At 40.5% G+C, this 15,267-nt stretch overlaps 1 protein-coding gene across 2 annotated transcripts in view; it reads left to right on the top strand.

The window, feature by feature from the left end:
• The window catches only part of COL4A6 (collagen type IV alpha 6 chain), a 4,024,271-nt gene that overhangs the window by 1,850,712 nt on the left and 2,158,292 nt on the right, over positions 1-15,267 (top strand). For both annotated transcript variants that reach the window (XM_044057202.1, XM_044057203.1), the window contains exon 6: positions 8,803-8,919. In XM_044057202.1, the coding sequence (XP_043913137.1) occupies positions 8,803-8,919 (117 nt within the window). The remainder of the gene's footprint in view (positions 1-8,802; positions 8,920-15,267) is intronic.

Raw genomic sequence — 15,267 nt, forward strand, 5'->3', positions numbered from 1 at the left:
GTTGAAATGGCTACAAGATTAATTTTTATAAAGGAAGAAGAGAGGTGAGAGGAAAGTACAAAAATTTAAACGTATCCCTTATGGGCTTCTGGTTATTGGGTAGGCCCTCACTAGAAGATAACTCCCACTTACCAATATACAATTTTCAAGTAGTAGGTTTTCTTGCCTCCTTTAGTACCTGCTGCAAGTCTTCTTGGAATAAGCGCTTAAAAGGTATTAGAATTTAATCATCCAGGCTGCCAGTTAAAACTGATTCAAATTGGGATGACTCAGATTCCCCCTGTTTTGTGTGAAGAATTTTGTGGTAATTGCCCTTGGCCACTTCCACAAGAAGGGAGAACCAATGCAGTCTGGGCCAAAACTGAGTCACCACAATGATTTTTGGGGAATGCTCCTGAATCTTCTGAATTACCCTGGATATCAGTGGAAAGGGTAGAAAAGCTTAAAAGAACATTCCATTTCAAGGAAATGAAAATGCATCATCTGTTTTCCAGGCTTGCTTGCAAGGAGCCCTGGTGCGAAATTAGTTTAGTTTTCTGTTTTGAAAGGAGGCAAAGAGATCTGTTTTAGGTATTCCCACAACAGGATCAGTTCCTGGAAGGCTCCCTTGTTCAGTTTCCATATGTGAGTGTCTGTTCCTGTCCTGCCCAGCTTGTTTGCTAGTATGTTTCATTCTGATGGAATGCAAGATACTTGGAAGGTTAACAAATGCTGAAGAGCTAACTCCCAAGCCGTCATAGCCAGTTTGCTTTTTTTTTTATTTAACACCTTTATTGAATTATCATTTAAGACACAGACAAACATACATGCATATATATATATATATATATATATATATATATATATATATATATATATATTAACATGTTCCCATTTACAAACATTATATTCTGTTGTATAATTGTCATAAATCGAACATTAAATAAATTGTTAAAAAAAAATATTTCCTTAGTTACACCCATTTGCTCACCCAATATTATGACAGAGTACTCTAGAAGATAATTTTTAAAGTGTGCCAACTCATTACACTCACAAAACATTTGTTCCTTTTTACCTCTTTCTTCCCCATCACACCTCCAACATGTGCCATCTACCTGACAAAAATTTTTTTGGAATCTGCTTGGGGTATAAAAATACATATGCAAACACTTACAAGCAAAAATTCTAAATCTTCTAGACGTTGTTGCATGTCTTCCCATTGTTTCCTTGTGAATTGCTTATCCAGTCTCTCATCCCAATTTTTTGTAATCTCCTCTGTTTGATTCCTATAGTTATTTATCGTGATAGTCTGACTGGGTGGGAGACCCATTTTCAGCGGAGGCCCGGGGGGAAAGCCCCACAGGTTACAGAGAATAAGCTGTAATTATTACAAGCATATGCTAGGACAGGATGATAAGAAAAATATATTTGGCTTTAATATTAGTTACAGTTGTCAAAGAAAAAAACAAAACATATATAGCTATAATAATAGTTACAGTAATATTTGGAGAAAACATAACTACAATTGAAAAAAATGTCATTTAGCTAAACATAGCTTGGGTTTTATATATGAATAGATAAGAGTAGGTTTTAGTGGTTAAGTGTATAAGTATGAGATGAAAGATTTACCTAGTCAGTTTGAGTATGCTGACAGGAACGCATTCTGGAGACTAGGGTGGAAGTAGTGGTCAGCTGGGATTTAGGCAAGAGCGAAGCCAGTTCTTAGATAGGTGGGACGTAAGTGGTGATTTAAATTGTTGAGGGATAATTGTAGTTTGTATATGTTGTGGGATCAAATTCCATGTCCTGGAGATATGATGAGGTAGAGAAAATCACCACAGATGTTAGCGCTTGTGACTTGTAGCAGAAGTTTGCCAGAAGAACTAAGTTGCCTTGTATTGGATTGATTTTGAAGTAAGTTTTGGTGAGATGGACACTTTTCAAATTGGTATACTATTCTGTGGGCTGTTGTAAGGTGGGGGAAGGTAAGGAGGTTAGGTGGTTCCAGCTAGTTTAGATGTTGTAAGACATTACAATGATTTGCTCTATATGGAGAGTTTCTGACAAATCTATCAATCTTGTTATAACAAGCTTCTAGTCTTGCTAGGCCAGTTTTCTTTAAGTTAGTGAAGATGGCAGAGACATAGAGGAGGAGAGATAGTAAATGGGTCCCAGCAATAGATTGTTTAGTGAAATCAATGAGATATGGTTTTGATCTGTAGAGCGAGCCTAGTTTTGTGTGGACTCTTTATAGCAGTTATGAAGACTGGTAGAGAAGGGTGAAGACTGCCAGCCTAGCCAGATATAATTTTATAGATAATTCTATCATTTGTAAATATGAATGTTGAAATACAAGCTTGCCTTTTTAAAGGAAAGAATGTGCTGTGAAATGTTGAACTTAAAACAATGTGACAACATTACCGTCTGCTGTAAAGAAAGCTAAGTCAAGCATTTCTTGTTGGTCCTTTGAAATTAGAATTATTTCATGGCTGCCTTTGATGTTTACAATTCAGCTCTGGTCGGGCTAGATGAAGGCTTCCTGCCTATTGTTTTAAGGCTAAAGTTGATGGCTAGAATTTACATATGGAATATCCTTTATTGCTCTGGTTTCTGCCTAAGTGTAAAAGAATGCAAATGCAGTTTCTGTTGGCCTGGGAACACCAGAAAAGTATGAAATGATGTAATGTTTTATCAGAACTGCAATTGCAATTTAAACAGAGAGAATCAGAAGGCATTAAGCATTTTTGTCTTGAACATCCAACTCAGCACTGCCTTATGCTCTCTTTATGTAAGTAGTATGTTAGAACTGTGTTTTCTCCTAGAAGTAGCTAGAAATTAGAAAGATTAGACTAAGTGTTTTTGTATTCATAACAGAACTTTCCTACTGTATTGTTTTAAGTATTTCTCTGTGATCTCTGAACTCTTGACTAGCCTTGTGGTTTTAATTATTTATTATTAAATATTTTAAAACAATGTGGCTGGTTTGTGTAGAGATAAGTTAAGCTCTACAGTACATTGCATGTATATAAGGATCCTGTACCAAGTCACTCTAATAAGCATTGAGACTGTTTAGTCATACTACCAATTGGATAATAATATTGCACAGTAATAATTGGACACCCTTTTAAGGGCCTTTGAGTAGCTGATAATTATTAGCTGGGTGGTGGCAGGGTACTACCGTATAGTCTGGGTAAAAGGGGCACAGCTGGAGAACCTGTGCCAGCCTTCCCCAGAAGTGTCTGTGTGGTTGTGAAAACTCATCTTAAAGTGTGCGTGTGTAAGCTACTTGGACAGGAACATGAAGCACTGGTTGGACAGAGAGGGTGCTGGAGATTTTAGCTTACCCAGCTAGGCTGAGATCTGCACCCTATAGCTGTGCCAGTGGGGAGTCTTATTGGGACCTGGGGAGCAAGGGAGCGACCAGCTCCATACTAACTGTGATCTCTGTGTTCTCTTTAGGAAATTGCACTTTACTGTGTGTATTTGTTATCCTTTCCATATATATGAGATGCCCTCTCTGGTGTTAGTGATGAGGATTGAGGCACCTTGATTGCTGGGCCAGGGAACGGGCATCACAGTAGTTGACAGATGTTTATCAAATTTCATGTTATTGTCAGATAGCTTTCAGTTTGACACTCGTTCAATTTTTGTGTTGTTAGAAGAGTATGTTAGAAAGGGAGAGAGGTGGTCAGTGAGCTTGTTGTTTGAGAAGAATATTAATTTTAATTTTGTCTTACTGGGATTCAGTATTAGTTGCGAGGTAGTAAGTTAAGATTCTACTGCTGAGAATGAGATCTCTGTTTTTTCTTGGAATTTAACGAGTGAGGGGGCTGCACAGTTGAGTGTGGAATTTCTTGGAGTTTAATGAGTGAGGGGGATGCACTGAGTGTGGATTCATCGGCATATTGTATGATTGTGGCTAGGTCAGTTGCTGTGTGAAGCTTGTTAGTGAAGACATTGAATAGTAGTGGATCTAGATTTGCACTCTGTAGTATGCCTAAGGTAACAGGTAATGTAGGTGAAAATTCATTTTTCCATTTTACAGCTTGATGACCATCTGAAAGGCACTTGGGAAATTAATGTAGGGCAGTATGACTTAGTTGTAGGGATTGGAGTTCATGTAAAAGTTTCTGGTGGGAGATGGCATCAAAGCCTTTTGACTTGTCTAGGAATACTGCAAAGATTAATTGTCCTCTATTTCTGAGTTGGTTAATGGTGTCTGTAAAGCTTAGAAGAGCTGTTGTGGTGTTGTGATTTGGTTAGAAGATTACTGGAATGTATGTGATTCATGAGCTAACGGTGAATGCATTTTTCTAAAGTTTTAGATAGGGGTGACAGAATTGCAGTTGGTCTGAAGTTTGAAAGGTCTGTACAGCTTCCTCCTTTATGGAGGGGTATTATGTAGGATGTTTGCAAGATTTTGGGAACTTGGCACTCAATTATGGATCAGTTGGTCAATACAGAGACTGGATAAGCTATGACATCAGCAGCTAACTTAAGGTATTCAGAGGGTAGTTTATCGGCAGCAAGGGTGGTACATTTAAGTTTGTGAAGCATTTTTATAGTACTAGTTTGAATGGGCTTTACAGAAACATTGTTTGATTCTCCATTAGATTCAAATTTGTTAGTGGTGTGATATTACTTGTTTTTGTTAGGTTTAGTATGGAGTCGGTGAAGTAGGTGTTGAATTGAGTGGCAATACTATCCTTTGAATTTGTGGTGGAGAGGGTTGGGTTTGTGGATTGGTCAGGGTGTAGGAGCTGATTTATGGTTGCCCAGATTTTTTGGGTTGTTTTGGTATTTTTTCTGGGTAACTATAAAGAAATATTTTTTGTAATTTTTTATCCATTTTTTTAGATTGGTTTCTTAGTTGCCAGTAATCATTTAGTGTGGTTGGGTTTTTGTTTGACTGATATTGTTCCCAGACTTTCTCTCTAGTCCTGTGAAGAAGTTTTGTTTCTTTGGAGAGCCAGGGGGCATAGTTTGGAGAGCCAGGGGACATAGTTTGGTTTTATTCTAATACTTCTAATAGGGGCTTGGCTATTTAATATTTCCAGGAAAGTATCACTGAAGTATGATACTGCATCTTCTAATGAGAGTGTTGACAGGGGGTGCCAGTCACTGTGTTGTGAGGTGATGTAAAAGTTTGAGGAGAGAAGTTTTTCTTGTTGTGAATTTGTCTGTGTATACCATTTCTGGGGAAGTGAAAGCTTTGTCTAAGGAGGTAGGTGGATAGCTGGTCGCTTATGATATCTGGTAGACATCCTGATTGACAAGTGAGTGATGGGTTATTGGTTAACGTCCAATCCACTATTGATTGTTTTTTGTTTTTTTTTTGTTTACTTGAGTTGGAGAATTTGTTAGATGGGACAATCTGTACTAGTTTATGACATTTGTGGGATTATATGAGGTGCAAGTTAACCAGTCTAAATTGAAGATTCCCATGACAATGGTTTCCTGAGAGAAGGATGTGGATGACCAGTGGAGGAAGTCTTCAGTAATGGTAGGGTCATTTATTATTATAAATTATTTGGTGTTTAATTCTAGTCTTGTAAATAGCATCTCAGCATTATTTATTCTTTGGTGGTTTGAGATCCAGATATTCTAGGTTTAGTGTGTTTTTATATATTATAGCTATCCCTCTTCCTTGTTTATTAAGTCTGTCTAGTCTATGGATGGTGTAGCCTTGGGGTAGAATCTCGTTATTACTTGTTGCAGGTTTTAGTCATGTTTCTCTTAAGATAGCCATGTCTGGGGAGTAAAGAGAGAGGGGGATGCAAGAAATTTGTGAGTTTTGTTTGATAGGCTCCTAAGATTCATATTTAGGATTAATAGTTCTGATTTTGTATGGGAAAGGATGTTAGTATTAGCTATTGGGGGGTGGCAAGGCAGAATTTTGTTGCTATGCGCTATGCCCTGCTAACTATCCCATTTTAAAAGCTGCTTTTGTTCTAGATTCAACTAAAAACTTAACCAAAGTATTTAATTCAGGATTCCTCTATCCCTTTCTCTTTGGCTATGCTCTGATATTAATCCCTGACAGGGAAGGCAGTCTGTAGTCTGCTGTCCAAATGTCTTCTTGACCACTTCCCATTCTATAACTTTTCCCTCTCTAGTTATTTGCTGTCAGTACATTGGCACCTTTGCCAGTTTTCTCCAGTAAATGTCACGCTCTCTTGCCTATTCTCTGTACCCCTAATTGCAGTCATCCCTATTGTTAGAATCTCATTTTTCCGTTCTCATGTTAGTTTAGTTCTTAGAATACTTTCTGCTACTTTATGAATATAATATTCTGTATCACAGTTATTATTCTCCATAAGGATCTGTGTCCAAAATCCCACTATCTCCTTCTTTCTTGAATTCCCCCCATTTATTATCGCCCCTTTCCACTTTGAGTTATGATTTTCTGCATGTATTATGTGAGCCTTAACTGTGTAACTCTAAAATATCCCTTTAAATCAGTTAACTCTAAGTCATATTGTTCTATTAGAAGGATCAGCTTCTCCCACTTAACTCTTGCCATGTTCCTGTCCCAGATAAATTCTTTAAATTGTCTGTTAATTATTGTCAACAACTTCTCAGGTTGGTAAAAATATGACTGACCTGTATATAAAACTAAAGTAAAGAACAATATTTTCACTGCTTGTATCTTACTATTCATATCCATAAAAAGAGCTTCAAGTTTCTCATTTTTTGTAATTTCTTTTGTTTAGTCTCCTCCAACATATCCTGATCTTTGAGAGAGTCTTCTGCACTGGGTGCTTTATTCCTGCCTTTGTTCGTCTTGCTTGGAATGCTTCCAAGAGAGATTTCATCCCAGTGTACCTATATATATATATATATATATATATATATATATATATATATATGTAGCCAGGAAGTTCTTCAGATTTACTCTGGCATGGATATCCACCTTCTTCACTTTCAGGGGATTTTGAATAGTGTAAGAATATATGATAAATATGTACTGTAACAGGAGTGAGGCAGCAAGACTTCCATTAGGAAGACTTAAAGTTCATAGTCCTAAAACCTTGTGAGACATTTCATTCTTTCTTTCTTTTTTTTTTACCAACTGATGCTGAGAATACACATGCCCCTTATCCCTGGAACAGGCTCATCATTCACAAACCAAAGGTGTATGCGTGAAGTCTACGTTTATAGCATGCATTGCATTAGAAGGCACACAAAAAATTCATACAAATATTAAACTGCTGTCCAAGACACTCATTAGGATATATATATATATATATATGGGTCTACTTTAGTTGACCGACACGCAGAAGACCGAGACCAAACGACCGAAAACACACAATACCGACAGCTCACAAAACCGAACACCATAACACCGACACACAAAACGTAAACTACACATTACACACAACTACATATCCACTAACCTTAACCCAAACCCTAACCCTAACATCCGACACTACCGCACACTTACCCTACCCGCACCCTAACCCTAACTCACTTAACCCACCCCTAAACCTAAAGTCCGTCACTATCACACACTGACCCTACCTGCACCCTAACCCTAACTCACTTAACCCACCCTAAAACATAAAGCCCATCACTTTCGAACACTCACCCTACCCGCGCCCTAACCCTAACTCACTTAACCCGCCCCTAAACTACACTCCGTCACTATCACACACTTACCTTACCCGAACCCTAAGTCCGACACTACTGCACACTCACCTTTCCCGCACCCTGACCCTAAATCCCTCACTATCGCGCACTTACCTGTCAGCTCCCTAACCCTAAATCCCTCACTATCGCACACTTACCGACTCGCGCTCACACGTTCCCCATGTCGGTCTTTCGGCTGTCGGGATTTCACCTTGTCGATCACCTTTGTTTTCGGTCGTTTGGTCTCGGTCTTCTGCGTGTCGGCGAACTGGCATCTCGGTCAACTCAAGTAGACCCATATATATATATATATATATATATATATATATATATATATATATATATATATATAGCATTTACTCACATATCTATTATTTTTACATCTGACAAAAGAGGTTTCAGTCTTGTCTACAGCTTTATGACATGTAATTAAAAAAATAAAATATAATATATATATACCTATTTGTGTTTTAGAGAACATAGAAAAACAGATGTGATGTGATATTTTTGTAGGGCCAACATAAGTCACATGCCTGTCTTGGTTGGTAGACTTTTGGTTATGGAGATAAGAGTAGGAGGTTTGAGAATAGCCAGGGAATGTTTGTCTGGCAGGTAACACAAAGGTTTAAGGTTGTGAGCTGTAATTCTTGTGGTACAGGGTTTGATTCCCTCGGACCTTATTTCCTTACTATGTGAACTTGAGGAAGTCATTTAACCAGTGTTTGTGAACTATTTGGAATTTCATCTAGGCACCTCTTTGGTTCCCCTGCCACAAACCTAGTAAATACCTGTGAACTTAATTGAAGTTTCAGAATTTATGTGTCCTTCATCAGGGAACTAGCTTCTGTTAGATGTTTAAAAAACACATAGACTGGTAAAGTGGGAACACAGAAGTTACCTTTTTGTATGCTTTACTTTGTAACATCATAGTTTCCATTACTAGATTTTTTTTTTTGTTTGTTTTTTTTTTTTGTAGCTTATCCCTTGGGAGATTATGATATTACAATTAAAGTCCCAGAAAAACAGAATCATGTTATGGTTTCTGTTCTAAGTCTCACTGAAACATTTTTAGAGGCAAATAAATTATTACACTGTAAAATAAAACATTTATCATTTCTTTATCATTTCTTTGTCATATATGCTGTACTCCAGAGAACTTTTCTTCCAGTTAATCATATTTATATTTTTCTCCAGGGTCACCCTGGGCAGCCGGGTATTCGAGGACTTCCAGGTTTGGACGGCTGCAATGGCACCAATGGGGAAGAAGGATTTCCAGGCGTAACAGGCTCTCCAGGGCCTCCAGGATTCCCGGTATGGCACACACATTTTTTAATCTCTGTAACAGCCAGCTTTAGCATATTTGTCAAGAGTTCCTTATAATGTACATGTAGTCATGAGTATTATTCAGCTTGAAATGACCTGTAGATGCCAAAATATAATTAATTTATTGTGAATTGCATAGCAGTCACAGCTGTCATATGGCCATAAGTATCTCTCAAGCTTGTATGTAAGGTATACAAGGGATGCCATTTGAATTGCTTCACAGATATTCCACACTTCTTATCCTTGGGTTTCTAATAGTTGTTACCATATTCTGTTAGGCATTTCCTAATCTTGTTCCATTGAAGACATTTGCCACTCAACATTTCTTTTTACTGTTTTCCTTATCAGTTTCCTTTCTGAAAACTGGTGTCAAAGTTATCACATTTTCTATACCTCTTCTTTTCAGAAATCTGCAGCATCAGTCCTTGAGCATGTGCCTTTGTCATTGTTTCAGATACCATGGCAAACGTTGGTGTTTCAAAGTATCAAGCCATCTGTTGCAGCCTACTTCCTAAACAACCACATGTATTTGTTCTAACACTGTTGTCCTCCATTTAAGAGGGAGCAGCGTGTGTATGCATTATTTTAATGCCATCTTGCTTATTTCATTGCTTTGAAAAACCTACTGTATGGTCATAGAGTTTTTTTAATTGAGGTTGTATCTTTACATGGGATAGTGCTGATGTTGTTAGGTCATTTTGTTTTAACTTTGTTCTGATTTTGGAGTCACTATATTTACAGTGATGCAAAGTGCTAGACTGCATATGTATTAACTTGGGTTTGAGAGGCAGCAACCATCACTTTCATTGTTTATAAAGATCTGATTTAGCATGAATTGCATGCTGAGTTTAGTGGGTATAACATTTCTAGGCTATTTTTGTAACCCCCTTTTCACAGTGCTCTGCCTCTCTCTTTCTCCTATTTTTCACTTTATTCCCAGCACTAAACATGCTCAGTTAGAGTCTAGTGGCCCCAACCTACTTTACTTTTGGGTTTATCTCATTAATCATCTCCTTTATCTGTGAATATCATAAGAATACATTGGTGATGCTCTTCATAGCTCTTTATCCTTTGCAGTAGTTTGAGGAGCTTCTTGACTTTTTGAGACAGGCACCATTTCATTCAATTATGGCATTCACACCAGTTATTCTCTTGGAGAGGCTTTATTTCCCCTTTCTGGGTCCTGTGGTGAATTCCCACCTTTTTTGTCTCTTCTTGTTTGTGTGGCCTTTGGCTCTCAGTTGTTATCACAACTTCAATCTTAAAAATAGTGGCTTGGCAAACAGATTACCCATGTCAACATTCATGATAAGTGGGTTTATTGCTTAGGTTTAGAGTATGTCACAGTCTTATGATATTTGTGTAACTTTTAATAAAGTTACCTTGAGGAGGCATATGAAAATACTTTGTGCCTTTTTATTAGTGTGTAGGTCAAAAGGAAGTCTCAGAAAGGTCCTTAGTCCTGAATCCTTAGTTTTGTTGCTTCTCTAGGAGCTTCTACTTCTCTTGCTTTCCTCCTAGTACTCTAGTGAAACTAGGTTTTTCTAGATCTCTTTAGACTAAAAAGTCTTTTTTAAGATATCCAAGTCTATAAAACAGTCAACTATTAAGGCTGATGGTGCTAAACTGTGGAAAGCTCCATACACGTGTTATTCACAGTAATACAGTAGGTAGATGTTAAGTTGTCAATCTCGCCTTCATTCTTGCTTGATGGGTTCGGAGCCGATCCCTCGGCTCTGACTCGGCACTTGCTAAGCTCGAGAGTCACTTTTACCAGCTCGAGGCAGCCCCATATCCCATGATGCAAGGCGGTAAGTACCCAGATCTCGTTTGCCGCTTCGCTTATGAGGTCCTCCTTTTACCAGCTCCTGGTAAGTGATTTACTACTTTGATATTTTAGCCCCTTTTTACTAAAAACCCTTTAAAATTTAGTTTTAAGTGAATTTTATAGATTTTCTGACAGAAAATTCCCTGTCTCTTCTTATTTTTTTTAGTCAAACTTTACCCATCCCATCCCCCCCCTGTTAGGGTGTGTGTGTGTGTTTTTCTAGTTATACCTTTTTGGTATATTTCATTTAATTTAATTATTTGACTGGTGTGTGTGTGTGTTGTGTTACACCATGTCAAAAGATAGGGTCTCAGGCTTTAAGAAGTGTGACTCGTGCTGTCAGAAGATGTCTCTGACAGACGGTCACACTTCTTGCCTGTATTGCCTGGGGCCTCTTCACCTGCAGGACTCCTGTGCTATATGTCATTCCTTCAGCCAGAGAGTCCTGCAGGAAAGAAGAAATAAACTTATACTTAGGGGCCTTCTTAAGCCGGAGGGCTCTCCGGCTAAGTCGGCTCCATCTAAAACTGCGAAATCTTCCAAGGCCCAGGCTCCTGTGCCAAAGCCCGCGCCCTCGGCTCCGACCCGTTCTGAGTCGAGATCGGCTCCGGCTGGAGCCGATTCAGGCTTAACTAAGCCGGCACGATGGCTCCGGTGCCGATTCTATCGACCACCGGTGTCGGCTCCGATCGGTTCCGACCACCATGTGGCACAGGCATCGGTGTCGGCTCCGATCGGCTCCGACACCGTTACTTTTGTGGCTGTATCGGCTCCGGCTGGAGTCGATACATCGAGCTACGTGTTGGCTCCGATAAGTTGTCAGCTCCGACAGGTTCTATAGTTTCATCGGTTCCGATGGCTCCTTCCAGGAAGAGGTCGAGGTCTCCTTCCTTGGAGCGATACTTCGGCTCGGCTTCACCTCTCCTTCGGGCGGAGCCGCCGGAGCCGATCTTCAGGTCATCTAGGCTTTCTGACCATGACTTAGAGAGTGGTCAGTAGATTACTTAAGTCACAGGCACTGGCCCAAATGTTACATAGTCCGTCTCAACAGACGACTATTGATCCACACCCCGTTACAGTTCCTCCTTCAACTCTACCCCAGAGCTTGGAGTTGGAGCCTTGAGGAATAGTTACTGCTACGGCTGGAGGACAGATACCCCTTCTGTTCCTTCAGCCTCTACTCTTATCTCCTCTTCGAGACCTTCCTTAGAGGGATTCGGTGGCTGGGCTTCCATGGCCTCCTCCGAGGGGGTGAGTGGCATCGGACCCTTGTCGAACCCGCTCTTCCCTTGGAGCCTCGGCCTTGGTGAGCTCGGCTCCCACATCTGCCTCGGAGACTTCCCATTCGGTGATTCCTGGAGTTCCTAGTTCTTGAACGGGTTCTCGGACCTGCCTGGGAGGGAGCATTGAGGTGATGAAGAGTGTGCTGGCCACTGGAATCAGCCAGCAGTCAGTTCCCTTAGCACCTCCCTCTATAGTGCCTGTTGACATTTCTGCCACTTCTCTTGCTACAGGACCCAGAGATCCTCCGCCTCAGGTTTCCCCATTGGGAATTTCCCCTCTTCGAGGATTCTCCTCATGTTTGGAGATCCTCCTAGGAAGAGGACTTGTAAGAGGAAACATGTAGACTCCCGAGTCTATCACTTCAGATACTGACTTTGATGAGTCAGAGGGATCCCTAGATCCCCTCTGAGGATGTCTCCTTCTCAGACATCCTAGAACTCCTTAAACAGAGGGAAACTGGCCCACCAACAATCCCTCTGAGGATGAGTCAGTATACCTAGAGGCGTTTGGATCTCGGCCCTCCACCTCCTGGGTGTCTCCGCCTTTCGACCCCTTATGCAGGTTATTGCCCGAGGCGTGGGCAGCTCCTGACTCTGTAGAGCCAGTCCCTAGGAGGCCTTCAAAATTCATCACTGCCCGTGTGACAAGCAATTCCTCACTAAGGGTGTCCCTTGATGCCATGGTGGTGGCTGCTGCCACCAAAAAGGAACTTGCAGATCCTTCCATACCCGTCCATCCTCCTAATAAGGACTCTAGGACCATGGATAGATACGGTGGCGGATGTTTTTCCTCAGCGACCTTTGCTATCGTTAGCTGAATTACCTATGTCACTTCACCAGACTCCAAAGGGATATCCTCAAGGAGCTAGGTGATGTTGTTCAGGATCCTACAGCTGCAGGAGCTCAGGAAAAATTGCCGCGGCTAGGAACCCTTAATTCCATTGCGAACTCCTCCATGCGGCTAATATCATATGCTGCTGATGGTGCGAAGTAGGGCCGCAGGTACAGGTGTGGCTCTTAGGCGTAAGCCTGGATGCGGCTATGTGACTTTGCAGATCCCTTCAAGAGCGTCCTTCACAAATTCTCCCTTTGATGGGTCAGCTTTGTTTGGCCCTCAAGTGAAGGAAACTTTGACCAGGTGTGAGCAGGATGACAAGACTCTTTCTGCCGTGAGTCCGTTTTCCACCCCTTCTAGACCTTACCCCAAAGGACAGAAAGGTGGGGCCAAAAAACCCTTTGACCCTAAAGGGGGGGGTTGAGCAAGGGACCGGCAAGAGCCTCAACCCCTTCGCCCTGGGGTTGGGGTCCGTTTTCCACCCGCTGGTTTCCCCCAAAAGGGGACCTTACCCCCTTAAAGAACCCAAGTTTGTTCTAGATTCAACTAAAAACTTAACCAAAGTATTTAATTCAGGATTCCTCTATCCCTTTCTCTTTGGCTATGCTCTGATATTAATCCCTGACAGGGAAGGCAGTCTGTAGTCTGCTGTCCAAATGTCTTCTTGACCACTTCCCATTCTATAACTTTTCCCTCTCTAGTTATTTGCTGTCAGTACATTGATACCTTTGCCAGTTTTCTCCAGTAAATGTCACACCCTCTTGCCTATTCTCTGTACCCCTAATTGCAGTCATCCCTATTGTTAGAATCTCATTTTTCCGTTCTCATGTTAGTTTAGTTCTTAGAATACTTTCTGCTACTTTATGAATATAATATTCTGTATCACAGTTATTATTCTCCATAAGGATCTGTGTCCAAAATCCCACTATCTCCTTCTTTCTTGAATTCCCCCCATTTATCATTGCCCCTTTCCACTTTGAGTTATGATTTTCTGCATGTATTATGTGAGCATTAACTGTGTAACTCTAAAATATCCCTTTAAATCAGTTAACTCTAAGTCATATTGTTCTATTAGAAGGATCAGCTTCTCCCACTTAACTCTTGCCCTGTTCCTGTCCCAGATAAATTCTTTAAATTGTCTGTTAATTATTGTCAACAACTTCTCAGGTTGGTAAAAATATGACTGACCTGTATATAAAACTAAAGTGAAGAACAATATTTTCACTGCTTGTATCTTACTATTCATATCCATAAAAAGAGCTTCAAGTTTCTCATTTTTTGTAATTTCTTTTGTTTAGTCTCCTCCAACATATCCTGATCTTTGAAAGAGTCTTCTGCACTGGGTGCTTTATTCCTGCCTTTGTTCGTCTTGCTTGGAATGCTTCCAAGAGAGATTTCATCCCAGTATAGCCAGGAAGTTCTTCAGATTTACTCTGGCATGGATATCCACCTTCTTCACTTTCAGGGGATTTTGAATAGTGTAAGAATATATGATAAATATGTACTGTAACAGGAGTGAGGCAGCAAGACTTCCATTAGGAAGACTTAAAGTTCATAGTCCTAAAACCTTGTGAGACATTTCTTTTTTTCTTTTTTTTTTTTTTTACCAACTGATGCTGAGAATACACATGCCCCTTATCCCTGGAACAGGCTCATCATTCACAAACCAAAGGTGTATGCGCGAAGTCTACGTTTATAGCATGCATTGCATTAAAAGGCACACAAAAAATTCATACAAATATTAAACTGCTGTCAAAGACACTCATTAGGATATATATATATATATATATGGGTCTACTTTAGTTGACCGAGACGCCACTTCGCTGACACGCAGAAGACCGAGACCAAACGAACGAAAACACACAATACTGACAGCTCACAAAACCGAACACCATAACACCAACACACAAAACGTAAACTACACATTACACACAACTACATATCCACTAACCTTAACCCAAACCCTAACCCTAACATCCGACACTACCGCACACTTACCCTACCCGCACCCTAACCCTAACTCACTTAACCCACCCCTAAACCTAAAGTCCGTCACTATCGCACACTGACCCTACTTGCACCCTAACCCTAACTCACTTAACCCACCCTAAAACATAAAGCCCATCACTTTCGAACACTCACCCTACCCGCCTAACCTAACTCACTTAACCCGCCCCTAAACTACACTCCGTCACTATCACACACTTACCTTACCCGAACCCTAAGTCCGACACTACTGCACACTCACCTTTCCCGCACCCTGACCCTAAATCCCTCACTATCGCCAAGACTTACCTGTCAGCTCCTAACCCTAAATCCCTCACTATCGCACACTTACCGACTCGCGCTCACACGTTCCCCATGTCGGTCTTTCGGCTGTCGGGATTTCA

Source organism: Protopterus annectens, chromosome 15.part0, assembly GCF_019279795.1.
Source record: "Protopterus annectens isolate FY-2018-M chromosome 15.part0, PAN1.0, whole genome shotgun sequence".
NCBI classification, from domain to species: Eukaryota; Metazoa; Chordata; order Ceratodontiformes; family Protopteridae; genus Protopterus; species Protopterus annectens.